At 46.1% G+C, this 27903-nt stretch overlaps 5 protein-coding genes and 1 long non-coding RNA gene across 7 annotated transcripts; 5 read left to right on the top strand and 1 right to left on the bottom strand.

The window, feature by feature from the left end:
* Nucleotides 1-2489: 2489 nt before the first annotated feature.
* LOC127309494 (probable glycosyltransferase At5g20260) lies at nt 2490-4215 on the top strand. The gene is made up of 2 exons (XM_051340334.2): nt 2490-3053; nt 3171-4215. The coding sequence occupies exons 1-2, from the start codon at nt 2686-2688 to the stop codon at nt 4186-4188; spliced, it is 1386 nt and encodes a 461-aa protein (XP_051196294.1). The 5' UTR covers nt 2490-2685; the 3' UTR covers nt 4189-4215.
* A 3474-nt stretch (nt 4216-7689) lies between these two features.
* LOC127307124 (calcium uptake protein, mitochondrial) lies at nt 7690-12773 on the bottom strand. Its single transcript, XM_051337831.2, has 9 exons — nt 12344-12773; nt 11614-11681; nt 11302-11525; nt 10871-10954; nt 9610-9823; nt 8831-9007; nt 8622-8741; nt 8015-8290; nt 7690-7905 (listed from the first exon to the last, which is right to left on the bottom strand). Exons 1-8 carry the CDS (start codon nt 12621-12623, stop codon nt 8075-8077), a joined length of 1383 nt encoding a protein of 460 aa, XP_051193791.1. The 5' UTR covers nt 12624-12773; the 3' UTR covers nt 7690-7905; nt 8015-8074.
* A 447-nt stretch (nt 12774-13220) lies between these two features.
* On the top strand, nt 13221-15493 carry LOC127307126 (zinc finger BED domain-containing protein RICESLEEPER 2-like). 2 transcript variants are annotated; one of them, XM_071822781.1, is made up of 3 exons: nt 13221-14377; nt 14477-14526; nt 15192-15493. In XM_071822781.1, the coding sequence occupies exons 1-2, from the start codon at nt 13255-13257 to the stop codon at nt 14497-14499; spliced, it is 1146 nt and encodes a 381-aa protein (XP_071678882.1). In that variant the 5' UTR covers nt 13221-13254; the 3' UTR covers nt 14500-14526; nt 15192-15493. The 2 variants fall into 2 exon arrangements, with proteins under 2 accessions (XP_071678882.1, XP_071678881.1); XM_071822780.1 differs by having other exon boundaries at nt 15189-15493.
* A 3237-nt stretch (nt 15494-18730) lies between these two features.
* On the top strand, nt 18731-21156 carry LOC127307125 (uncharacterized). Its single transcript, XR_007855176.2, has 3 exons — nt 18731-19273; nt 19506-19580; nt 20425-21156. It is a non-coding gene; the product is annotated as an uncharacterized lncRNA (long non-coding RNA).
* A 1679-nt stretch (nt 21157-22835) lies between these two features.
* Nucleotides 22836-25445, top strand: LOC127307128 (small ribosomal subunit protein uS17). The gene is made up of 6 exons (XM_051337833.2): nt 22836-22992; nt 23536-23576; nt 23663-23766; nt 24622-24766; nt 24842-24931; nt 25155-25445. Exons 1-6 carry the CDS (start codon nt 22981-22983, stop codon nt 25246-25248), a joined length of 486 nt encoding a protein of 161 aa, XP_051193793.1. The 5' UTR covers nt 22836-22980; the 3' UTR covers nt 25249-25445.
* A 1138-nt stretch (nt 25446-26583) lies between these two features.
* LOC127307127 (temperature-induced lipocalin-1) lies at nt 26584-27675 on the top strand. Its single transcript, XM_051337832.1, has 2 exons — nt 26584-27146; nt 27252-27675. The coding sequence occupies exons 1-2, from the start codon at nt 26757-26759 to the stop codon at nt 27435-27437; spliced, it is 576 nt and encodes a 191-aa protein (XP_051193792.1). The 5' UTR covers nt 26584-26756; the 3' UTR covers nt 27438-27675.
* The last annotated feature ends 228 nt before the right edge of the window (nt 27676-27903 follow it).

Raw genomic sequence — 27903 nt, 5'->3', positions numbered from 1 at the left:
AAATAAAGGGGCTATGGTGAAAAATTCAATGCCACAAAGAGTTTCCGAGGAGGCGGTGCCCAAAGACAACGGTCAAATCACGCGGAATAGTTGAGAAGACAGGGCATCATGATGAAGAATGCTGCGACGGTTCTGCTCTGCCATGACATGACCCGACGAAGAAAAAACGGAGTGATTTTGGAATTGATAATTCCAAAACCAGGGGGGCATGTGTTATCACCAGAATTTGACCAAGTCAGAGGTGGGCCACGATCAAGATGGGCTTGGAGATTATATACGGAGAAAATACGTAGATCGGCCTTATATGCAAAGTTGGGCTAGATTGCCCTTATATCTGTAATATAGTAGATCGTATCTTAGATAGAGTTTTACCCGTGCACGGTTAGGTGCACGCCTAAATTAGAATGTCCGCTGGACTATAAATATGTATCTAGGGTTTATGGAATAAACAACAACCAACGTTCAACCAAACAAATCAATCTCGGCGCATCGCCAACTCCTTCGTCTCGAGGGTTTCTATCGGTAAGCGACATGCTGCCTAGATCGCATCTTGCGATCTAGGCAGCACAAGCTCCACGTGGTTCATGCGGTGCGCGTGCGGAAGCCTTGTTGATGGCGAGCAACGTAGTTATCATAGATGTGTTAGGGTTAGCATAGTTCTTCGCGTAACATGCTATCGTAGTGCAACCCTTGCATGTCTAGCCGCCCTCACACCTATCTTAGGTGTGGGGGCGGCACCCCGCTTGATCTTTATTTAGTAGATCTGATCCGTTACGGTTGCTCCTTGTTCTACAAGGATTAGTTTAATATCTGCAATAGTTAGGCCTTACAAAGGGGGGGAGGATCCAGCGGCACGTAGGGTGTCGTTCGCTAGTCCTAAACAGGATGTTCCGGGGATCAACTTCGTGTTGGTTTTTAGGCCTTGTTTAGGATGGAAACTACGATCACCGTGCGTGGCCGCGAGGCCCAACCTGGAGTAGGATGATCCGATTATGCGGTGAAAACCCTAAATCGTCGTAGATCTCATTAGCTTTATCTTGATCAAGCAGGACCACCATATATTCGTGCACCCCGTACGAATCATGGGTGGATCGGCTCCTTGAGCCGATTCACAGGACAACCTGAGAGCCGATCGAGGCTCGTATTTAATGTTTACGTGTATGCCATGCAGGAAACTAAGCGAGGCATCTCCATCACCTTCCTGACCAGGTATAGGTCAGGTGGCACGCCCTTGCAATCAGCATCGGACGTGTGACCAGAAAGGCTTTGCGGGCCGTCGCTCGGAGGGACCTCAGCCAGCCGCAGCTCTAGGTTGTTCCCGGCTCTACGGTGTTGCCCGTCGCTGCCCGCCGGTGGGTTTCTGACGACAACACACTCTCCTTGACGATCTAATCCTAGATCACCAAGTAGAGAGAATCCTCAATCTATTTACCATCGTCTTAAAAAGTTCAAATTTACCCAAATTGCACATGCAACTATACAAAATGTAGAAATTCTAAATCTACTGTGGCAATACATAAACAATGGGATATAAGATAACAGAGTCAGATTTCAAAAGATGGTTTGCATTGATGTCTGAGTGGTTGTGGACGCCCTGGTGTAGTTGGCTCCCAAATGGCTCTTGACTCTGACGTGGGACGTTAGAGAAACTCCTATGCGGCCCCCATTTCGGGCAAAATTTGTGTGTGTGTGAGGGAGGAGGGGAGGCATCCGAGCCATGTATCCTCGGTCACCCAATGCTGCCCTCCATTTGGTCTGCACGATGGACATGCGTCTGGCCCATGTCTGCCTGCTCACCCAATGGTGTCCTCCATTTGGACCGTGCATGTCTGTTTTTTGAAACATTTTTCTAATTTTATTCTATTTGTATATGAATAGCCAAATAAATTAATGGCATCAAATAAATTACCAAAACTTGGCAATTCAGTTAAGCCGCTCCAGCATACATCAAAGTATCAAAAGGATCGCAGTGGCACATAGTTCATACAAACACACGATATGGTGTGACAAATATAGAGTGATCAACCATCTCGGTCCGAGATCTTCTTCTTCGTTTCAAACCAAACCCTTGGCACAGGGTCCGATGCTCAGGTCGGTAGTCATAATCCAGGCCTATTCAGTGAGTTGCTTGAGATATATTTTCTTGTGCTTGAGATCTACTTCCTTGACTGTCGGCGGGGCATTGACGCAATCAATTTCGAGCTATGTCACTACGTTTCAGTGTTGTTTTAATGCACGTTTCACTGCTGAAAATCCAAGCTCTTGTATAAAAATTTAACGTACCATCAAAACCGTGGTTAGCTACGCCATGTACTCTGCCACCGTGTCACGGACCCGCAGTGACCCGCGCATGGCGGCGAGCCGGCGGCGACAGTAGCCAGTGCGTAGATCTCTAGAGATCGGTTGCTCGCGGCGCGCGTCTGGAACACTGGATTCAAACTTCAAACGCGGCATGCGTGCGAGTGCAGCCCAGTCCTCCCGCGCGCTGTAACAAACCTGCCGAATTACGGAGTCAAACCCGGCAGCCTTTTGCGGCTGATCCAGCTGAACTGACCCAGCTAGCGCAGCGCAGAGTCAAGAGGCACGGAGCTAGCGGCGGACGGTTGGTCACACCGGGGACAGGGAGGAGGAGGCGAGAGGAGCTTGCAGCTGGCCACGGAAGGTCCCTGATCGCTACAACCCTGCATGGAGATGAAATGCGGACGCGCCGCCGCCATCGTGCTGCCGTTTGTCGCCTTCGTCCTCGTCGCCGCAGTTGTCTCCGGCGGCGGTGGAAGAACCGGGAGCCATAGCCACCGTGAGCACTTCCTGCGGCACGTTCCGGGAGAGCCCCAGAAAGCGGCGCTGCTGCCGGCGAGTACTCAAGCCATCGGCAAGAAGGTGGTCGGAGGCGTGATCGAGGAAGGCCTGGCTCGGTCGCGGGCGGCCATTCGCCTGGCAGCGCGCGCGGCGCCGACGGACGAGAGCGTCCGCCGGATCCGGAGCTTCAGGAACGTCGGCGACGCCTTTGTGCCGCGGGGCGCCATCTACCGGAACGCGCGGGCCTTCCACAGGTATACGTACACATAATGCGCACGTTCAATCACGATCTGCTACGAGCATTTCACTGCAGGATCGAGCTGGCTCCGCAGTTTTTGATGTTCTTCCGATGTGGTAATTTTATAAATCAGGAGCTACCTGGAGATGGAGAGGAGGTTGAAGATATGGACGTACTCGGAAGGGGAGCCGCCGCTGGCGCACCTTGCCCCGGGCACGGACATCTACTCCATCGAGGGCCAGTTCATGTACGAGATGGACGACCCGCGGAACCGCTTCGCCGCGCGCCACCCCGACGAGGCCAATGTCTTCCTCCTCCCCATCAGCGTCTGCAACCTCGTCCACTACGTCTACCGCCTCAACACCACCGCCTACCTCGCGCCGCTGCGCCGCCTGGTCGCCGACTACGTCCGCGTCGTCGCCGAGAGGCACCCGTACTGGAACCGCTCCCGCGGCGCCGACCACGTCCTGCTGTCGTGCCACGACTGGGCGCCGCTGGTCTCCGAGGGCAACGCGCAGCTCTACGGCAACGCGATCCGGGTGCTGTGCAACGCCAACGTTTCGGAAGGGTTCCGGCCACGGAAGGACGCGACGCTGCCGGAGGTGAACCTCGCCGACGGCGTCCTCCGCCGGCCCACGTTCGGCCTGCCGCCCGAGAACAGGACCACGCTCGCCTTCTTCGCCGGCGGCATGCACGGCCACATACGCAGGGCGCTCCTGGAGCACTGGGTCGGCAGGGACCCGGACGTGCGCGTCCACGAGTACCTCCCCGCGGGGCAGAACTACCACGAGCTCATGGCCACGGCACGGTTCTGCCTCTGCCCCAGCGGCTTCGAGGTGGCCAGCCCGAGGGTGGTCGAGTCCATCTTCGCCGGCTGCGTGCCGGTGATCATCTCGGAGGGGTACCCGCTGCCGTTCAGCGACGTTCTCGACTGGGGCAAGATGTCGGTGACCGTGCCGGCGGCGAGGATACCGGAGCTCAAGACCATCCTGCGGGGGGTGTCGGAGCGGAGGTACCGTGTGCTGCGAGCCAGGGTGCTGATGGCGCAGCGCCACTTCGTGCTCCACCGGCCGGCGAGGCGATTCGACATGATCCACATGGTGCTGCACTCCATCTGGCTCAGGAGGCTCAACGTCAGGCTCCCGTACTGATATGTGTTGTCTGTATGTACATGTGTCATGTGCGTTTAATTTTGCCAAATCTTGAGAGTTTAGTCAAAGTGCTATATATTGTAGGAAATCGAACTGAATTTTACAGTGAAGTACACACGCGCTGGTTCCTAGAAACCACAGATCTAGAAAATCGACACCCAAAAGGTGAGAATACTACAGTTACGGTGATGAGTACAAAAATGCAATGCGATGCGATACGTTCGAGTGCAGGACGTAGAACAGAAACAATCCAAAAGTGGTTCGTGCAAACAACGGTTTTGCTATGTCTCAGTCAACTGAGCTCAGTTACCCACAAAAATGTACTTGAGTTGCACTTTTCTGTCAGAAAAGTGCAATTGCACTTTTCTACTGATCCAAGTTGCACTTTTTTTTAACTGCAGTTACACTTTTCTGAGGTGACTGAGATTTTCTTAAATCTCAATCAACTCAGAAAAGTGCAACTGTAGTTTAAAAAAAGTGCAACTCGGTTCAGTTGCACATTTCTGACAGAAAAATGCAATTGCACTTTTTTAACAGAAAAGTGCAACTCAAGCACTTTTTTATAATTGACTTAGACTTACGAAAATCTCAGTTAATTGAGACATAGCAAAACCGAAAAAAAAATACTCAAAACGTTCACATGTTAGCAGAACAAGATCAATGGTAGTGAAAAAACCGTGCATATTTGTCTAGTTAAGGGCCTTTTCGGCTTCTATTTTGTAAGAGCATCTCCAACAGGCGCGCTATATCGCGGCGCGCTAAACCTCCGATTATGCGCGCTGTAAACTGATAGCGCGCGCGGTGCCGATTTTTCCTCCGCTAGGCGCGGTAAAATGCAGCGCGTGCGCGGGCTGAAAAAATGGTCCTCCGCCAGGCGTGGTAAAATACAGCGCGCGCGGGCGCGGAAAACAGATTTCTACACTATTTTGCATTCACAAAGATCAAATAAACACACATAATTCATGAAACAAATGACACAAAGTGCAACAACATCACGTAGTTCAAAAACGACACAACAAAATGACGTAGTTCAACAATGACACACGACATATGGTTCAAATGGATAAAGTGGAACACATAATGCATATCACAAATGCATATCACACTTCCGCACTTTCCAACTCAACACCTTCTTCTTCCTCCTCGTCATCTTGGGTTGAAGGAGGAATAGTAGCATTCATTGAAGACACGAAGCCTCCCGGTGGTGCTCCCATACTCCCATACACACCACTCACCGAGCCTCCCATGGTCCCTCCAAACACTCCTCCATAGCTTGGTCCTCCCATGCCGGCCATGCCTCCATAGCCTCCCATGCCGGCCATGCCTCCCATGCCGGCCATGGGTATGCTTCCCATGCCGGCCATGCCTCCCATGGTGGGCATGGGCATGCTTCCCATGCCCGCCATGCCTCCCATGCCTCCTCCAAACGTCGGTATGCCTCCTCCAAACATGCCGGTAGTGGAAGTGTTCATGTTGGCTACCAACAATCTCTTTTTGGCCAACACTTCATCGCGAAGAAGGTTGATGTACTCCTTTTGCCTCTCATCCATATGGGAAGTATCCATCAAGAAAAGCTTCCTCTCCTCCTCCGCTAGGCGTGCTTGCTCCTCGGTGGCTTGCCTCTTCTCCTCCAAAGCCAACTTCCTCTCCTCGTTGACGGCAATCCTCTCCTCCAAAGCGGCTCTCCTAGCTTCAATAGCATCCATAGCCTCTTTCTCCAAGTTTCGTTGCATCTTTCTATCTTCATTTGCTTGCAACCTTGCATTTGCAATCCTTTCCATAGCCATGACAATGTCATCATCTCCGGCCTTCTTTCCCTTCATTTCCTTGGCGGTCTTCCTACCATGCACATTCCTCCGCCCATTGTTGACGGAGTGAGGAGTGGAGCTTCTCTTCATCCGCCCTTCATCACTTGAATCATCATCATCGATGATTGTTGCATCACCGGTAGCATTGGCCGCCATAGTTGCCGCATCCATCTTGCCGCGCGTCTTCCACTTCTCTTCATTCCCTAGCACTTCATAGCAATGATGCAAGGTGAATGGCTTGCCAAGAATCTTGTTGCCTTTCTTGTTCTTCTTTTCCACATCCCTAAACAATCCTTGAGCCATGGAGTTCTACACATATGCGAAAAAGAAAATAGATGAGCCATATGAAGTAGAACCGTATTCTTCTCATATGAGCCATATGGTGAACATAGTAGAATGACTTACCCTATCATTCTCATTAGTGCCACTTGGATTGAGAACATCGATGTTGGCTTGCACGCCCGCCCATTTTTGGCAATCGGTGTTGATACCGGACCAACGGGACCGAAGTGAGCGCATGGTTCGCTCGATCCCACTTGTGTTGTGTGTGTTGAAGTAATCCGTCATCCAATATGTTTTTCTTGTTTGGTCGGTACCGGTTGTTGGATCCATTCTAATTGTCAACCACGTCTTGCAAAGTAACTTGTCCTCCGCTATGGTGTAGTTGGCGGACCGGCCGGGAGGGCGAGGTTCAATCAACCCTTCTCCTTCCTCATCTACATCCTCATATTCCTCCTCCCCATCGGCGGCTTCATCATGCAAGAACGAGGATCCAACATTCATTGTCTCCATGAATACCGCATCATCCACTCTACATTGCAATGAAATTCATTACTATACGGCTAGGTATGCATCTAATAAACTAGAATTCGACAAAAACTAGTATTTTACCTCTCGGGCATTTCATCATCCACCATATGTGCGCCCGCGCGGTTGCCGGACGGAGGCGTCGGCTGGGTCGGCGGAGGAGGAGGAGGAGGAGGCGCCTGGTTCGGCTGGGTCGGCTGGGTCGGCGGCGGAGGAGGAGGAGGAGGAGGAGGAGGAGGAGGCTGCCGGCGGGCGACGGGCTTCTTTGCTTTCTTCAGCGGCGCGACGGCGGCGGGGCCGAGGTGCGACCGTTTGTTCGCCGGCACCTTCCCCCTCCTCGGCGAGATGCCCTGCGCGGCCATCTGCGCCACGGCAGCGCCTGCGTGCAGTGCCCCGCGCGGCGGGACGAAGAGCGCGCGCGCAGCAGCCGTTGGGTTGCCGCCGTCGGCGCCGCCGCTAGGGTTTGGCGGTGGCGCGGCGGAAGTGGCGGCGGCGGAGGATGCGACAGAGTAGGGAGGGGTCGGCGGGTTGCCGGAGGGGTCGTCCATCGTCGGGATCGCCGGCGGCGCGCGGAGACCACGGATTGGGCGCTCGGAGTAGCGACGCGGAAGAGGAAGTTTCAGCGCGGGGGATTTTTCGCGCTTGGACGAGCGTTGCCGCGCGCTGTAGCCGACGCACCAGATATGCCGCTCCGGTTTGTGCAAAACGCCGCGCGCTCTAAATTTTTTACAGCGCCGCGCCGTTTACCGCGCCTGCTGGAGCGCCACTTTCCCTCCCGCGCGCGCTATATCGGACATTTTTATGCCGCGCGGCCTATATAGCGCGCCTGTTGGAGATGCTCTAAAGCATATAACATGTCTAATGTCTTGGCATAGGAACACACGGATACATAGAGCTTAGCACTACAATAGACGAGGTCCAAAGTCATAGGTTCATTACATCAGTGAACGAGAGATCTGTCAACTGCCCATGGGCCAGAACGAAATAGAGTACTTTATTTACAGCTGCTACATAATTGGGCAACTCTGATCAGCAGGACAATATTTACAACAAGATCGTCTCAGCTGACATCTAGTGGTTGTTGTATTTCGTTCTCCAGCTCCTGCACATGACGAAAAAACATCACCAACAGGTATTGAGGCAGGACCTAAGTGACACTAACGCAACAGAAGCAACTAATTTCAGATAGGGTGTGAGTTGGGCATACATACATCAAATAGAGAGAGTGACTCATGGCGACAGAAGGCTAATCTTGTTAGTACCAAGATATTCTACTGGAGCTGCATCTGTTGAAAAGAACACTTCGTACAGTTCAGCCAGCAGGATAATACACCCATTAGACCTGAAGTGGTTGGCTGGCGAATATTGCTTTCCCGTCTTTGTAATGCCCTCAAGAACTCCTCTGAGCTTAGGTTGCCATCACAGTTTGCATCAAAAACATGGAAAATAACGTCCACCACCTTATCAGTCAAGTCCACACCACAAACCTATAAAACAAAATTATGGAAGCAATCAGCAATCAGAGCTAATAACCAACTGGGTAATTAGGAGTATATCAGCTATCAGCTAACTGTCTAGCTAACAAAGAACAAAACATAATGAAACAAATAAAGGATATAAGCACAATTATGGAAGAATCATGCTTTGTTTCCTTTTTCTAGACAACATAGGCCATAACTTGAGTTGAAGAGTCGTTCGAGTAAATTAATGACAATTCAAGATAGCATGTCATTAAGGGGAAAGACTTCGACTGACATTAGGTATTTCAGACTACATCTACTACCTAAAGGATTTAAGCACAATTATGGAAGATCATACATGAGTTGCAGCACGTTTCAGATCCTGCTTTGTCAGCAAACCGTTCACTTTTCCATAACTGAAGATAGCCATTGTAAATGGTTCCAATCTTCGCCGGAGATCAGCAAAAGCCTTGAACTCCTGAATTTCCAAAAAACAACAAAGATTTACAAAAAACATGATTGGGCCAAGAAATATAAGCGGCATATCTGGATAGCAAATGATCAAACCTCAAAGGTAATGCGCAAATCCTTGATATCAGGAGATTCATCGAAATCATCAACTCTGTCAAGTAGCTTATTTATGTGATTCATGTCAGCTGAAGCAACCATGGATAATGCAAAGTCCTTCGCAGATATTGTCTTAGATGATTTTATATCATAGTGACTGAACTCCAAACGAACAATCTGCAGATGATTAGAAAACTGTGATATATATATAGTGACAACAGAGCAGATGTGTATCCACAAACCTACGCTATAGAAAAAGGCAGAAAATTCATCCTTTTACTCAACCCTTTAACAATATTTATAGATCTGAAATTTTTATCTCTGTCTGGGGGTGGGTGGGGATATTAAGAAGTAGAATAAAATGACAATGCTTCACTAATTACAGAGCTAGTATAAAATGAAATTGATGGATATCACAGTTGTCGAAATTTATCAATGACACAGATTTATGCTTCCGAGACAACAAATCTAACAACATTGACATAATGAAGTTCAGTACATTTTGTATTTGACTGTTTGTACTAAGGACACACAGTTTACAGATATGTCCAACTTATGGTTATCAAGGTTCTCTCTAGATACACGTAGCTGATAAAATATTTTAGGACATGTAAACCGTTCAAAATATGACAGATGTTTGAGTGCCTCTGCACAATATTTGTGACACACAAATTGGGTTACTTGATCAACAACATAGGACTAAGAATGTTGCATCAATAACAAGATGTCAAATAATAAATAATTCGACAGAACAAAAGACTAAAAAGAAAAAAAAGTACCTCATCATGCAATTGCTTCAAAAAGTTGGAGAACTTTTCATATTGTAAAGTTTCACTCCCATCCTTGCCAAAGAAGTACTCAAGCAGACCACCGTCTTCCACTGGTGGACCAACCTTAAGTCCAATACGTAACCCATCCCTGTGGGCAGCTCCTTGCCTATTATAGGACCGCATCAATGTCATCACTTTCTTGAACTCTTCTTTATCTATTTCCCTAAAAATAATAAATAACATATTAGAATGCATAATAACAGAGAAAATATCTGCCTATTTTGGTTCATACCCTTCTGTACCCTCAAATAACAAGTGAGGTGACTGAAGGTGCTTAGAAAGCAGGTGTTTTTCTGCACGCCAATAATGACATGTAAATAACAATAAAGCACAAACAGTACAATATTTAAATGGATCTTTTTTAGGGAAAACGGATCCTTGTGTAAATCCCATACAAAGTAGGAAAACGATACCTTTAACGGCTTCAGAAACAATTAGGATTAAAGCGGAAATCAAAAGAAAGCACAAATGAAAGAACTACTACTTAGGAGTGTCACATACTCACATCTTTCTTTTCCCTATCAGAATATGTTGCAAGTTGACTCTCAAGTACGCAAAACAGCTATAAGCTGACTAGCTGAGATACTTGTTCTGTATACTCTCTATAGACATTGATTTCCCCTTAATGGCACGCTATCTCGAATTGTCATTAATTTACTCGAGCGACTCTTCCACTCAAGTTATGGCCTATGTTGTCTAGAAAAAGGAAACTAAACTAGAACTATAATACATTAGCTTGATAAATCTCTTAAAGATGAGCTAGATTTCTTTCTAAAAAAAAGAAATTAGACAACAGTTTGGCTCGGCACATGTATATAGTTAGCGCATGGATGCTGTATTATTTCGGTTGTCACGTGCTTATATTGAATTGTCACTAAAAACGTATCCAAAATTGTAAACACCGAAACTGATCAAGTCTCGTCTATAGAAAAGAAAATACATGATATTTATTTCCTTAAAATGTAGCTAGCCTCCAAAGACTATACATATCAACCTCACAGTTAATCTGACATCAAAACCAAATCACAGTATAAACTAATGAAACCATTGAAACGTGCTGCAAGCTAAAATTTGCAACCGAACGATTCTTTTCATAATGAAAATGGTTAAGATAGTTATTGATAAAAGAATATTAGAGAACAGAGACATATCAATCTCAAGAGCATAGTGAGATGATTAAATCAGTTCCAGTAGCTGCAAGATAGCTTACCCGCTGTGGTCAAGGTCAAACATCTTGAAAGCTATATTGAAGCTGGACTCAGGAATGCTAAGCAATGTCACGAAAAAGATGTACCTGCACAAGGCAACATAAGCAGTCAAAGAGATATGCATTGAGTTGCTATCGATAATGGTTATAGAAAGCTTGAAACCACTCTTGTAACAGGGAGAGGCGTGCAAAGCTAATGGCCTAATGCCATGGTGACACCTAGTTACCTAGATGAATCATTGCTAAGCATGCATGCTAGTTAATTGGGAGGATTCAAGAGCAATGCCTATATAACATCTGTATGGCCATTGCAAGAAAATAATTGAACAAACTGTCAAGAGCCCTTCTATTTGATATACGGAGTAGATAATAATTAGGTACCACATCAAATGGCAAGCATGCTAGGCATTTCAGCTGGAGCCTGAAGCACTTACTCAGCAAAGGAGATGAGCCCATCGCCGTTTGTGTCGAATAGCATGAAAAACTCAGAAGGTGCACACTCCAGCTCCCCTGGGTTGCGTTCCCCTCTGAGCCTCCCCTCCCTGACAACGTTAGATTCGGACGGAGGGAAAACGGGAACGACCGCCCTCATCAGGTCGGCAGGTGACATGTACACCTCGCCCTCCGGGTTCCGGGCGGACGCGAAGTACTCGAAGATCTAGCGTGGAGAAGAGCACAAGACGACAATTAGAACGGTAGCAGCTTATCGAAATCATACAGCTAGCGTGCATCGTGGCAAAGTTTACCTTCTCGGGAGGGCTGCGCGTCCGAATCCGCTTCTCGTAGTTGAAGAAGACCCTTCTGCGGTACGAGTCTGCGGAAGGAAGACAGTGAAGAGGAACCGTGAGCAATTTTGCCGTATCGAGGAAGGAATCGATCAAATGAGCATCAGGATTCAGGACGGTGAATGGGTAGGATGTTCGTCCGGAATAGTATGGTCGAAGAGTGTAATTGATCGAATGGCAGATCCATGCAACAACAGCAAAAAAAATGTTGCCCCGGCCTCACAAAATAATTCGAAGCGGAAATTTGCTCCACAAAATTCCAACACAGAAACCCTCTCCACGAAGTTCCAACATAGAAACTTGGTCCGCAAAATTCCAAGACAGTAAAAGGACCGTGAGCAATTTCGCCGTCTCGAGGAATCCGTCCGTCATATGGGTAAAAGGATTCAGGACGGTGAATGGGTAGGATGTTCGTCCGGAATAGTATGGTCGAAGAGCTTAATTTATCGAATGGTCGATCCATGCAAAAACAAAAACAAAAATTGTTGGCCCGGCCTCACAAAATAATTCGAGGCAGACACTTGCTTCACAAAATTCCAACACAGAAGAAACCCTCTCCACGACCACGATGTTCCAACACTGAAACTTACTCCGCAAAATTCCCAACCAGAAACTTGGCGAGGAGGGAGAGGACCATGCATGAATGTTTCACCACGATGATACACAAAAATAGAAAAACAAGGGCACGCACCTCCGAAGAGGAACCTGCCCTTCTCCTCTGGCTCCTCCGCCGCGGCCGCGCCCCCGTAGCCGGCCTCCGCCACGGCGAAGCCCGCCTGGCCGGATCCCGCGAGCGGGCGCGACGTGGGCAGCAGCCAGATCCCCAGCCCGGACCCGGCAGCCAGCGCGGCCGCCAGCGCCGCGGCCGCGTCGCGGCGCGGCGTGGCGGCAGCCTCCGCGGAGAATGGCCGGAGGGAGCCGAGCCGCCCGAGCGCGGATCGGAGGAGCGACGCGCGGCGCAGCGCGGCCATGGCGGTGCGGTGGGATCGATGAACCGACGTACGGTGGGAAGGAAGGGGAGGAAGCGGCGGTGCGGGTGCGCGCACGGGGTGGCCGATATGTGAGGCAAGGAAGCGGGCGATTAGCGTAGGGGTGGGGCCGGCTAAACTAAAGCTGCCATTATTGGGGCCCGTTTTTATGGTCGGTGGCCAGACCACGACCCGCCCGGCTTTGTAGTTGCCAATGTTAAGCCGCCCGGCTTGGTGGTTTGGGTATTTTTGTATCACATGTCACTGGATTGATAGCAAATGGAAAGTTAAGCATCGAATCATAAGATTTTGTCTAGTCGAAACACCCCATGATGCTTGGAATATGTTTGACGTGGTATTGACGAGCATTCGTGATTGGAACATTGAGAATAAGATTTGTAGTTTCACACTCGATAATGCGGAAGTAAACACCAAGATGATTAGCCATCTCAGAAAAAATCTTGTTGATCGAAACCTTATCCATCATGAAGGAAAACTTCTACACATTCGGTGTGCTAATAGACTTCCCTTATTCAGAAGAACATCTCTTATCTAAGGAAAGATAACCTTTTTTTTTTCATTCTCTTTTTTGTATTTTTGTATCACACTCGATAATGCGGAAGTAAACACCAAGATGATTAGCCATCTCAGAAAAAATCTTGTTGATCGAAACCTTATCCATCATGAAGGAAAACTTCTACACATTCGGTGTGCAGCGCATGTGCTAAATCTAATAGTGCAAGATGGACTAAAAACCATGGATTCTGTTGTGGACAACGTCAGAAATAGTGTGAAGTACATCAGAAGTTCTCAGTATAGAATAGAACAATTTGACAAGTTTGTTCTGCAAGCTGGAATAAACTGCAAGCATCAGCCTTCACTAGATGTGTCTACAAGATGGAACTCCACGTTCCTTATGCTCGATTCCACATTACCATTCCGAAAAGTCTTTGAGACCTTGCAAAAACAAGAGCCAAGTTACACATTTTGTCCGTCAGACAAGGAATGGGAAATGGTTTTAGACATTTGTCAGCTTCTGAAAGTATTCTGCCATGCGACCAATGTCATTTCAGGCTCAGACTACCCAACCTCCAATCTCTACTTCCTCGAAATCTGGAGCGTGAAAGTGGTACTAGATGAACAGGAAAAGAGCAGCAATGCTACAATCAGAATCATGGTCAAAGAAATGAAGAAGAAATTTCATAAGTACTTCATGGAGTCATACTTGACAAACTGCATACCGGTGGTTCTGGATCCAAGGTTTAAAATGGAGCTTGTTGAGTTGCGACTGAAAAAATACTTTGGAGTTAGTGCGGATAAACATATCCAAGAAGTAAAGGAGGCTATCATGGCCTTATTTCTTGCATATGGGGCTAAAATTGAAGAGAATATTAATATTCAGTTACAAGAGCAAAATGGTGAAGAAGCTGGTTTGGCCGATGATGCCCTTTCAGATTTTGATGCGCATGTGAAGCTTAAGAAAGCTAAAAGCCACAACGAGCTGCACCGCTACCTAGAGGAAGACTTTCATCCCCGTACACCAGACTTCGACATTCTAAAATGGTGGGCTGTGAACGCTCCAAGGTATCCAATACTTGGCAGTATTGCTCGTGATGTACTGGCTGTTCCAGCTTCGACTGTTGCATCTGAGTCTGCGTTTAGCACGTGCGGAAGAGTTATAACTGATCACAGAACTAGCCTTGGAGCTGATAGTGTTGAGGCATTGATGTGTTATGGGGATTGGATTAGGCGTGGTGGTAAGCATCATTTTCAGTGTCTACTATATTTCGTAAATATGCTAATATATTTGGTAAATATGTATCACCTGGCTTATTTTGATTATGTAACTGTTGCAGAACCTTCTTGCGAAGAAAGCTAACCTCATCTGGTTTCGTGATTGTTCCAGGTAAACATGTTTCTTAGAATCCTTGAGTTGATGTTTAGTTGTCTGAGAAGGTGTTTGGTATTATTCACATCATGTGTCCTAAAAAAGAGATTACTAATGAATGTCCTTTTTGATGTTTGAGTTCTAATGGTTTACCTTTGCTAGATATAAGGTGATGTACTGTATTCGTTATTCTCTGAGTTCTCTATGTACTGTACTGGGTATCCCCAGGGAGAATATTTTACTCTACTAGTCTAATGCAATGGAAATTGAGATGAGAGCACTTAATCTATTGCATCCCCTGCTTGTTTAGTTAATAGTAACTGCGAGTACTGTATTTTCAATCCACCATATGCTACTGCAGTAAACGTTGCAAATCCATGTCTGACGAAAGACATTGGTTTTCTTAATCATATCCAGTGTTGATTTTTAACCTTGTTGATGTTTTAACCTTGGTAGCAGACCTTGGTGATTTTTAACCTTGTTGATGCTTTGCTTGAGATACCTGATGCCCACTTGAGATTCCTCCATCATTGTGTAATATAGCATCATTATTATATTCAGTTACTTTACAAGAAATCATTGCATCATTTTATACTTGCCTGCAACTTAAATTCCCGGACCCATGGGTCACTGCAGATTAAAGGCTTGTAGTAATTCATATTTTTATACTTATGTTTCAGCAGGAAAGGATGGAAAGGTTGCCAGAGATGAAGAAAATGCAAGCAGATCTCATGGTCCAAGCAAAAGAGAGTTGAGGCGTTGTAGGCTTATAAACTTTGCCTTATATCTGTTGTTTGCTGACTCAGTTATGTCATTGAGCTGAATTTTGTGTTGAAATGTCACAGTTGTTGAGGTTTTATTCAGTGCCTCGGAAAAATAGTAACAGTTAGTTCAGTTGAGCACAATTTCGACCATGGATTATAAACACAATTTCCAGTGTTTTTGGCTGATTACATAAAGTTCAGTTGAGCAGTTAGTTTAACTAGTCCTTTTCTGTCTTAGAAATGTATTGCTCTGCTTTATCGACAGCCTGAACCGCATGTATGCGAGGCAACATCATATTGGTCAGTTGCGTGCTTACGTGCCTTTTTTTTTCTTTGGTTCTACACTAGTGAGAAGCGGCAACGGCAGCTCGGCTTCTTTGTACTGTATTCTACTCGGCTCCTCAACCCTCTCGCATCGCCAGCTGCGTGCTTGCTTTGGTCAGCTACCGTAGCGGGCGAACGGCCAGCCGCTTATCCTAGATGGACCAGCTGCTACGTCCCGCTCAATTTAATAGGACACAAGCGGCACTTGGTGGATAGCCACGGACGTGTCCATTTACAGGCGGAGTTGCCATCGCCTCGAGATGAGATGAGACATTTCCTTGTGGAGGAAAAAGAAATGCGCGTGCGGTTCTTCTTCCAAAGCTAACTCCTGTAGCTGTGCGCTGCACTGCAGCATCCCCATTAATTTTCGCTTCTCCCAGTACGGATATCACGTGGCTAGTCTCCGTTGGTCTACTGGCTAGGACGTGGCGTGCTCAGGCATGGAATCCGGTTCCATCTCCGAGCACCGCATGGCGGTATGGCACGGCAGTCGCATGGAGCGGGTTTGACTGTTTGGTGGATGCACGCATGCGGTCATTATGAAGCTTTTCCGAACGTGACTTGGCCATAACAAACACCATGCCACCATTCACCAGGCCAAGCATAAGCCTACCACGAGAGTTGTGCGATAGAGTGAGGTGAAGCAAATCCTCAAAGGAAAATTCAAGCGAGCATCCGTGTGCGGTAAATTTGACGTAGTTCGCTCAAAAAAGCTCCAAACATGAACATGAAACTTAAGATTTACAGCTAACAAAACCTGCACATTTGTCATGATAGAATCATGTCATCGACGCACATCTTTTTTCGTGTAGAGTTTTTTCTATTAAATTGGAGCACGGTTGTGTTTTTTTTTTTTTGCGGGTAAAACAGACCTTTATTAAGAAGACAGGGCTACAAGCAGCTCATGGTCTAACTCCTGAAGAACAACATCAGGTCCAGATCTAAGCCAAACACCAGTACTATGTTCTGCTCTCGCAAAGTTTGCGAGGCAGTGGCTAACCCTAACTTCCGAACGGTCCACTTTTACAAAGGTACACACCCTATCAAGACATGCTAAAAATTTGATCTCTGAAACTATATTTGAATACTGTGAGCGATCCATAGTCCTTCCTTTCGCTGCAGCTATAACTTGATTGCAATCTGATTCCACGATGATCGGCAGCTGGCTGCGCTCCAGACCCTCATAGCATGCCCAAAGTTCGGCTTCCACAGCTTCAACACAGCGAGGTAGATATCGACAAGCCGAAAAGATAACATGTCCATTCTCGTCCCTCAGAACCATACCACAGCCAGCAGAGGGGATTAAGAGGGTCTAGCCCGGAGGTTCTTTAAAGCACTTGTGATACATAACGCGGAGGCCTGCCATGTACCTGATAATGCCGACTATGTCTCCATGGAGTCTGGTCAGCGGACGTAAGACCTACCCATGTCCATGCTAGATCGCCAGTAGCGAGAGTGTGAGACCATCCCAATAGCATATACAATAGGCCAAATAAGTGCAACACGTATATCCTCTTGACTATTTACGTCAATTGAATCCTGCATGTAGCTACAAATAACATCATATTCCAATCAACTTATATCCTTTTATTTTTTACAAAATAGAGTTGTCGAAGAAATTCCCACTGCAACGCACGGGTATGCTTCTAGTTTCTTATAAGTTCGTGCTACTTTCTGGTTGAGCTAGGTTGGTGGACTAAGATGCTCGTGCAATGGGCTTACGATACGTGTGCGTCGGAAACACTTCTGGAATTTTGATAACAGTCGATAACAACAGGTACATGAGAAAGGTTTTGGGCATTCAGCAGCATTTTTTTTCTTGTTTTTATAGTTTAGCCGAAGCTGGATACCCAAAACACTATAGTCATGATGTGAGGTTCTAGTTCTTTCACATTTACTTAGCATCTGAATTCTTCCAAAATAAATTTAAAATGAGTAAAATAAAATGGTACATTATTATTACAACATAGTGTTCTTCAATCACACACAAAGTTCATCGAAACCAAAACACGCCTTTGAGCTGCGTTTCCAATACTTGGCACACGTATTTTTCGTTGTTGTGCAACGATGTATTTTTAACCGCATGCACAGTGGCTATCCATGGTTCTCTTTTTTTCTCTCCTTGATAAAGTGGAAGGAAGCACATCTATACTACCTAGTTGCATCTGCTACAAGCATGTGGGCTTACTGACAAATAAATTGATGTGGAAATTTATCTCTCCTTCACACACATGATAGCACGCGTAACGGAATAACAACATGCCCCAACTTGTGTTACTTTCTGTGAGAATTGATGAGGCATCAAGAGTAGTACTAAAGGGTAGATATGCTGCTGGGACTGCTCCGCCAGGGGGGGTTTGCAGGTGTGTCAGGAGATAGACGACTTGAATCTATATAATTAATCAAACGTCTGGGAGAGGGGGGATACTACCCACCGGTAACACCATATTTAGTTTTATACTAAACCCGTTTACATCATCCTATTGTTTTTATTGATACATATTTGATATATTATATAGAAAACTATATTTTGTAAACAAAAGAAGCCTGGTGACCGGGTGTATACGTGAGCACGCTCTGGCTGCCGTTCATTGTCTGTTGAGATTCGGTTACTGTCAAAATGGTTGTTGACTAGTCGTGAGCTTATGCGTCGCTAATGCCAACCTGACGTCTGCTACATATGCCGCGTTTCAATGATTGCGCCCGGGAATCATTAGGCTGGTGCCAATGCATCACCACACTATAGCCTCGCCACGTCAGCTCTCGCCCCCACTCTCACCCCACTCTCACCCCACGGTGCCAGTGCACGGGCTATAGTGCCATCTCTCACCCCACTCTCGCCTCCCTACCGCCCCCACTAGCACCACTATCGCCCCTCTCACGCCTCGCTGTCGCCCCAACGCGGGCGGTAGCGAGCGGCGGTAGCGATGGCGCCAGCCCCAGCGCCCGGCGCTGGCGTCCCGCCCCACTCCCGCCTGCCTCTCGCCCCAAACCGGGCGCTACCGCCTCCACTCCCGCCCCCATTGGCACCAGCTTTAGCGGTGCATGCGCGGGAACTCTTTTGGCGAGCTATTTTTGGCGCCGAGTGAAAAAACGCGCGGGCTATGGAGGAATCTTTCCAGCCGATCTGTTCCTCCCGTGACTCCTACAGCATGGGTAACCATTTATTTTGCTGGTGTGATAGAAGCCTTCTTCGAGCTCGGTGCGGCCATCATCCCTTTCTCTGCTAGGTGGGTCTAGAAAGCCAAAGAAAACTCTCACGGTCTCTCTCCCCTCACGCGATTTCCCCTTTTTGGTTCTCTCCTCACTCACAAGCATAGTGGCGGCGCTAGGGTTAGGGTTAACGCAGGCAGGCCACCGGCCTCCGCTGATGTCGCGCGCCTCCACGCTGGCTCCATCCTCCGCTGATGCCGCACGCCTCCACGCTGGTTCCGTTCTCCGTTGATGCCGCTCGCTTCCTCTCCGACTCCGTCCTCCCCTGATGCCGCCGGCCAAGTCTCCTGCTCCGACCTCCGCTGATGCCGCCCGGCTCCTCCCTGGCGCCGTCTTTCTCTGTCCTCCGCTGATGCTGCTCACCTCCTCTCCGGCTCCGTCCATCTCCGACCAACCTCCCTCACGGTGTAGATGGTGAGGATGATGTGGTGTGAGACTGGGAGAGGGCATGCCGGCAGCTGCAGGTGAGCGATTCACATCTTTTTTTCTTTTGCATATTATGTATATCATGTATGTAGTTCTAATCTGCGATGTGAAAAATTGGTGAGTTAGTGTGGTCATTCGGTTTGGATGATCTGGGAATAAATTAACATAGTGCATCACTAATTGTGTTTATGAATCTCTAAACCAAAACGCACATATGGGTTTGTGTTGTTACTGCTGTTGAAATTCTTGTGCGCCAATTACCTTTTTCAGGCAAGAACGACTTGACAAAAACAAGACCCTGGCATGTGTTCTTGTTCATTCAGACAACCACTATTAGAGATGAAGGTAACCAGCTGATGAATCTATCTTTGCTTTCCTTTAGATCATGATTCATTATTGTTGTTAGTTGTATCTGATCCATTCACATGTTTAGGATGTTGCATTTTTCTTTAGATTATCTCTTACTCAATTCATCCAGTTCATGGATTGGAAGAACAGTTATGTCATATGTTGCCGATGACTACTACTGTTTTGAACCGATTTTCTTTGACCGTAAAAAATATTATCTCCTAAGTGCACTACTTTCTGATGCACCTAAATACTTCATGATTGATTGAACCAGTTATTTGCACATATACAACAAGAAACTACAGTGAAAAGCAGTCATGATAGTACTCAGAGTAATAGCTGTACTCTGGCACCTATAGGAAAGGAATTAGAAACCACATAGCTAGCTTTAGGGGACGGAGGGAGTCACTAGGATCAACACTGCTTCTTAATGATACTTCCAGTTCTATACAGGACCAGTTTTGCTTGTCACTAACACCAATTCTGTATAGGAGTAACATTTCTTCGCTGATAGTATTGGCAGATGTGTTGCCTAAAGACTGGAAGAGATTTTTACAGTAGTATCAGGAAATGCAAGGGAAAGCATGAGTAATTTGTCCAGTAGCAGCAAGCAAGCACATAAATGATCGTAGTACAGGGCACCTGAACTTGACAAGTTGCTGCACATGAATGCCGCTGATATTTTCCTTTGCCATACTTTTTCTTTTGCAGTAATACGATTCCAGTGAAAATAATCATTTAAAAGCATACCTCCGTTCTACAGTTTTACTATTTTTTGCATTTTGTGCATTTACTGTTACAGTCAATAAAGAAGTTACTAATCAGCTAAGTAATTCTGAAGAGGACGGAGTGGAAGTATGCAGAGGAACATATGCACTTGACATCCAACTTGCCTGAGGGCAGAGAAGAATGGTGGTCGATCCAATACAGTTGACTAATCAGCTAAGTAATTCAGTCCGTTTCTTTCTTCAAGTCTTTGATTTGTTTCTCTTCTCCTTCTAAATTGGATTATGTTTGCTGACCTCGCCCCCGTCGTAATTGCTTATAGATCGGTCGACGACGAGCTGATACCTCCATGGCGGAAGGCGGAGGTCGAGGACGAGGACAGAGACTGACATAGAGGTCGGAGAAGATCGATGTTCAAAATTCATATCCGAAGTCCTATTTTGAAAAAAAATAGGAGTTTCGGGATTTTTTGCAAAAAATACTTTGTACTGCTGCTCCAACATTTTCCCTGGGATGGAGGGAGTACAAGATTAAGATGTCTATAAAAAAACCTAATAGCTAGATAATCGTCTTTAGTCAACATCGACACCGGCCTATTTTGCTATGCGTTTGCTGTTTTGCGTGTGAGCTGGTTGCTGTACGTTTTCATGTCCAGGCATAGATGTGTGTTTACTGTTTTGCGTGTAAGCTGCTTGCTGCATGCTGTTATGGACAAACTCAATAATTGCACATGTTCACGGGTGTGCAAATCTGCCTATCAATAATAGAGCGTAAGAGGATAAGATGAAAGTTGTGAGTTCAACAAACTGTAGCACCCGTGACTACCAATTCTAGTCACCTTCCTGCAGCGTTGTGTGTTTTCTTTGACTATGGGTCAGGGTACTTTCAAAAATAATGGGTGCATGTTGTCCAAATTTCCTGTATCAACAGAACTAGTGGTACTGCTCATCTTCTCCTACCTCTAGTGCTAAGTAAAGGTGAGCAAAGTGCTATGCTCATGAAAAAAAGATGGTCCATTCCTCTAACCTGCAAAGAAAAGTAAGAAGATATATTAAGTGTAATCTATGACTAGGTAGTTGACGAGATATATTAAGTTCAGTGGGCCGTTGCCGCCGTTATGGACGACCGAACTGATCGCAACCACGGTACTGGATGGTGTACGAATTTTGGAGTTGGAAATGTTAGCTGTTTGCAATGGTGAGTAATGGCTGCACGAAACCACGCTAATTTATGGTGGAGAAAAAATGGAGTTTGGAAATGTTAGCTTTCTGCAATGGCGAGTAATGGCTGCACTAGAGTTAGAGTTAGGAAAGTGAAAGAAGCAAAAAAAAACTGGTCGAAGGAAGTGTGACCCACCAAAATTTAAATTCGAAATGTAGGGTCCAGTCCGGTGGGGCCCAACATTTGAATTCAAAATAGTGGGGCCATAAGTGGTTTGGGTCCCACAAATTTGAATTCCGGAGTGTAGGGTCCAGGGATTTTTTTTTTAACCTGGCCCACTTTTTTGAATTCAAACAAGTGGGTCCTACGTGTTTTTGGAGTGATGTTAGGGCTGATGGGCTTTGTTTAGCGAACAATGATTGTAACAGGGAATCATTAGGTGTGCCACGTGTCAAGCAACGGACGCGTGCTCACGTATACACCCGGTCACAGAATCCACTCTCATTTTGTAAAACTAGCTCATTTACATCAAGGTACAAAATTGCCATATAGTTCCCATACTTTTCATCACAGGTACATTCCTAATGCTAAACCCAAATTGTATATGCAAATACGAGAAAACCGTCATTTTAGGCCATTCTATCAATTTAATTATGTCGTTGATATAGTTAAATACATTTCCATATGTATCATTTTCTATGGTATCCATAAATATATATAGAATTTGATAGAATGTTTTTAGATTATAAATTGACATAGATATAGGCTCAAGACTATGAAACTGAGGTGTAACTAAATAGATATCTCCAGAATATACAAGTGTAAATTAGTAGTCCGTTCTCATCTTCTCTTTTCTACTCACACTTTCTCAGCTCATCTTTTCTAGAAATACCCTCCAATAAGAGAAGCCCATGTCTTTCAAGAAAAAATGTTCAAAATCATATTCAAAAGTTAAAAGAAATTAAGTACCTAACAATTGCAGTATTTACCACGAGTCCACGGGTGAAAAATGAGATGGAAACACCGACTAATTAAATAGCTATTTTTAGAAATCAAGGTATATAACATAAGATGTACTAAAAATATCAGAAAAAACGAAATCTCTAAAAAAGGATTAACCTTATCTATTTTTAGGGAATGGGGAGGAACCTTATCGAATGTCCTTTCCAGCGCGCTCTCCTTGAAAAGGGAGAATGCTAACCTGTTACTGGGCCGGCCTCATGTGAAGAGGGAAAGGAGTAAACTTCAGGCGATGCGTCGTCCGCTCCCGAATCTGCAACTCGTCCATGGAATCAAGCCCATCCAGTAACAGCTCCTATTTCGGCCGTAAGTGTGATGGAAGAAGCCAGCTTGAGATCCAGGTCCACCAGAGCCCACCTAACTCGCATAGATAATAATGCGTTACGAGTAGGGTTTTGGCATCGAGCAGGCCTTCTTTCTTCTCCTGCCGCCGACGTCGCCGCCGCCTAGTGCGTGCCGCCGTCGGTCGCATCTCCTTCGAGTATCAGCCATGGCGGAGCAGGTCAGTTATCCTCCTTCTACCACTTCGGTACATTTCCGCTTTCTCTTCTTTGCAAAATCAGAGACGATGCGGGTCGAGCTGTCGGGGACATTTGTTTGACTCAATTTACTGTATTTTTCCATTGGTTTGTCTGATAAAAGACTTGGATCGTCGGATCGAGCAGTTATTCGTATGCTTGCTGAGGTATTCATCGACGGTAGATGTTAATATGTGTTCTGAATTGACAATCATGACTGTGGTAAATGGCAGTGGGACTCTATGAAGTACTCCTTCCGTTCCATATTAGTTGTCGCTGATTAGTAAATCAGCCGGCAAGTAATACGGAACGGAGGGAGTAGTGTAAGTTAGGCTAGTGTTCAGTTCACTGTCACTCTCTAACGTCATGGCCATTGCGTCAATACTCTCAATTTTCTTAGCCAAGCTCGTCACACTAGCTATTTTTTTTCTTGGCCGCAGTTTAGCCATATTAGGAGAATTTTAGATGCCTAGGCATTCCCAAGCTTTAGTAAAACTTGCCCTAAACTATTTTACTGGCTTTTGCAGACTGAGAAGGCTTTCCTGAAGCAGCCTAAAGTGTTCCTCTGGTATGAGGAACTGGTGTTCATTTTATTATACCAGTAGATGTTAATAATGTGTCCTGAAGACAATCCTGACTTGTTTCCAATTTCAGCCCAAAGAAGACCTCAAAGGGGAGTTATAAGCCAGGCAAGGGGGGTAACAGGTTTTGGAAGAGCGTTGGCCTTGGTTTCAAGACTCCTAAGGAAGCCATTGAGGGTATGTTTCAGTAGCTTAGATCCCGTATTGCCTTTTCCATTTTGTCTTGTCTTAACATAGTCATTATCTTATTGCGGCATTTGATAGTTGTTCAGTATTTTTCTTCTTGTGTTCATGTACTGTTTGGCTGGATATACATCTTTAGTTCATCTACTCCATATAATCTAAGTATACCCTTCAACTTGAGCAAATTAAATATTATGATAATGGTCTGCATAAGCATATAATTATAGTTGTTGCTAAATATGGTATGTGAAGTCTATGGTGCTCGGGTGATCAATATTTGTTCATCAATTGATTCTTTTTGACAATGCTTTACTGTATTTGGACAAAATTGTTACCATACATTTGGTTCCTAATCTAAAATTTCTTAATGCTTTTTCTGGTGATGACTTACTGCTGCTGATTTTGTGTACCTGGGTAGAGAGTTTGAACTTCTACTTGGCTGTCTGATGATTTATGTCTTACATGCTATGCAATTTGCTTTTGAATCTGAATGGCTTTTAGTTGTTGGTGATATACCAACGTCGATACATGTTGAAGTTGTCTTTGGTCTAGCTTCTTCTTTGTGTACCGAATGTAATACGTTGATACATTCAGCATTAGCGATTGTTCAAGTTTCGTTCAGTAGTCAGATTAAGTAAGCGAAGCTTGTATAATTAGTTAGTTTCTTCATGTCATTCTAAAATACCCATTGTAGCAGAACTTTGTTTGAAATATGATATTTGTTTATTTTTGTTTTGTCACATGTGTTTAGTCAACATTTTGTTTGTCCAGTTGTGCTGTACATTGCACAGCTTAATACTTCCGTTGAAATTCGGGTTTTATCTGTATTTAATATGGCTTGTGTTGCAGGAACCTACATTGATAAGAAATGCCCATTTACTGGCACTGTGTCAATTAGAGGCCGCATCATTGCTGGAACATGCCATAGTGCTAAAATGAACAGGACTATCGTTGTTCGTCGGAACTACCTTCACTTTGTTAAAAAATATCAGAGGCAAGCTAATCTTCACTGGCTTAATTTTTTTTTGGGTTGTTGCATCATAACCAATATATTGGCATTCATGAATAGGTATGAGAAGAGGCACTCCAACATCCCTGCCCATATTTCCCCTTGCTTTCGTGTGAGGGAAGGAGATCACGTGATCATTGGCCAATGCAGGTAAAAATATTTTACCTTTCTGATGCACCTGCACGTAGAAGCACATTATCTAGGTAGCTGGATGGTTGAAAACTTGAACACGATTTCACGGTTTTTTGTTTAATGTGACATAATATCACCTTATTACTACACCAACTGAGGTTTCATACATCAAGTATATGCTTTTTTGTTTGTGATATCTGCTCAGCCTTGCTTGTAATAATTGAATTAAATCAATCTGTAGGCCACTGTCCAAGACGGTGAGGTTCAACGTGTTAAAGGTTGTCCCGGCAGGGTCCAAGAGTGGTGTGGTGAAAAAAGCATTTACCAGTGCCTGAGCAAGGCATGCCAGGATCCTGAACCTTGATCACTTTTGATGCCCCACCTATATTGCTCCATCTGTGTGTAGTAGGCTTTTTTACTCGAGAATTCTCCAAACTTAAAGATATAATAGTGTCGAGTTCAGTGAAGTTATGTTCAGAATGCTTGATAATTATTTATCCTGTTACCCTAGCTACCGGAAATTTTACACCAATCATTTTCTGGCTAATGTTATCTGGATTGAGTCGATAGAATTTCTTTGCCACTGTGCACAAGTAAAATGCTGGCGAAGTAGCGATTATTAAATGCGAGAACATACTGTAATTTGTAGTAGCAAGTGCTGTTTCGTCACGCACACCGATACCAATGTCTAGTCAGTAATCCAAGCCGGAAGCACGGCACTCCGAGACCTTGGGGCCTGGGAGTCGCAGCACACAGTTGTGGCAGTGGTTTTTCAGTGGAGAGGGAGCCGTGCATCCTGAAGAATTGAGTCGTACGCAAGCGTGCAGAGACATGCATTCGGGCCAAAGAGAGAACACGTAACTAAACTCTGCCCAAGTAGATGGTACAGTGACTTGTACGCTTGTAGCTTGTAGATTATGCCCGGGAAGCTGCACTGCTCCAGGTCTCGTACGGTTACACCAATACTTGTGTATGCTGCAAGTTTCTTGTTTTGTCATTTGTGCTTGGGTACAATTTCAACCTTGGGGAGCAAGCAATCATCCAGGGCAAGTGGTGTTCATGGACGTTCTTGAGTGCTCTCGGGTAGCGTGTGAAAAGTGCCTCATGTGAACGCAGTCCCTGGGTCTTGGAGCAATTATGTGGTTCAGAACTGCAGATTAATCTGCGTCCAATAACCATATTATATATTTTTATCTGTAGGAGTTGTGCCAAAACACGAAACAAGGCTTGTCGAAGAGGAATGTTCTGGAGTATGAGTATGTGGACATGCATGATGTCGAAATACAATCAAAACATGTCAAAGAACCAGGTAATTTGACAGTTAGCACAAAGGATGAGAACAAAATCAGATTGACGGATCAATAAACTGCTCACTGGGAACTAACTGAGCTAACAATCCATTCGCAGATCAATAAACCGCTCAAATGCTCGTTGAGAAATCGGATTCACAGATCAATAATGGCTCATCCATCGGGAACATGTCGGCATTTCCCCTGGTCCATAAGCCTGATTTTTCGAAGTAGCCCCCAAATGATGCTGTCAATAACCTTCACGTGCAAGTCTCCACGTATAGAGCCCGACGCCGGGCAAGCAAACAAAGTGTCTCTCAGCGTTCCAGAGCCATCCACGTCTTTTCGAATTCCGACCACCTTATCCTCCTCCTCAGCCTTCTTCCTTCCCCTGCTTCCCTAGGAACTAGCTAGCCAGAGCCCCTGGAACTGAAACCCTCCCACGACTCCTATAAATCCACCCATCTCAACCAGAGCTCACTACAGCTGCATCCAAGCAAAGCAACCGATCAAGACCAAACATCCAGCTAGAAGAAGAAGATACAGCATATATAATGGCGGCGAAGGTGAAGAGCGGGAGCGAGATGGGGGTGGTGCTGGGGCTGGACGTTGCGCGGTACATGGGGCGGTGGTACGAGATCGCCTCCTTCCCCAACTTCTTCCAGCCGCGCGACGGCCAGGACACACGGGCGACCTACGAGCTGATGGAGGACGGCGCCACGGTGCACGTGCTGAATGAGACCTGGAGCAAAGGGAAGCGCGACTACATCGAGGGCACAGCCTACAAGGCCGACCCGGCCAGCGACGAGGCCAAGCTCAAGGTCAAGTTCTACGTCCCGCCCTTCCTCCCCATCATCCCCGTCGTCGGCGACTACTGGGTCCTCTACGTCGACGACGACTACCAGTACGCGCTCGTCGGCGAGCCCCGCCGGAAGAGCCTATGGGTAAGCACCCAATTGAATTAACTCATCCAGCAGTATAACACTCTTAACAGCACATATATACTTACAACGTTGCTGCTGTGCTTAATCTGCTTGTGTGGCATGTAGATCCTGTGCAGGAAGACGCACATAGACGACGAGGTCTACAGCCAGCTGCTGGATAAGGCCAAGGAGGAAGGCTACGACGTCTCCAAGCTGCACAAGACGCCGCAGAGCGACCCGCCGCCGGAGAGCGACGCCGCGCCCACCGACACCAAAGGGACATGGTGGTTCAAGTCACTCTTCGGTAAATGATCGAATCGGCCGGTACTGGAACAGAACGATGCAAGTGTTTATCTTTACCGTAGCAGTATTAGTTCATCTATCTATCTTTACCGTGGCGAATAAATGGGATTCAAAGGCCAGTAGTAGTCTCTTGTTATAGAACATCAATCCGTGTGTGTTTCTTGATTATTCAGGTGTTTCTGTTCTGTATGATGTAGCTGGTATATATATGTCGATAGAAATGGAGCTAGTGATCTACTTATACTTATATATTTCAGTGCTTGGTTCAGTTCGTGATTATCTGTTATGTGTTCTCAACATTGTACCAATTAGTCTTGTTTAAGTTACGCCAGTTGTTTGGATGATGTGTCCAAAACTCCAAGCACACCGGTCCCTTAGGGCACGCGTTTGGTAGCCTGCATCCCTTTTGTGGCTCACTGCGCCAGTGAGATGGGCTCATCTGCGTTTCGCGATCAGCCATGGGGCATGAAACGCG

This window comes from Lolium perenne, chromosome 6, assembly GCF_019359855.2.
Source record: "Lolium perenne isolate Kyuss_39 chromosome 6, Kyuss_2.0, whole genome shotgun sequence".
Lineage (NCBI taxonomy): Eukaryota > Viridiplantae > Streptophyta > Magnoliopsida > Poales > Poaceae > Lolium > Lolium perenne.
Note: the sequence above shows the minus strand (reverse complement) of the source record. Positions and strands in the feature narration are given on the sequence as shown.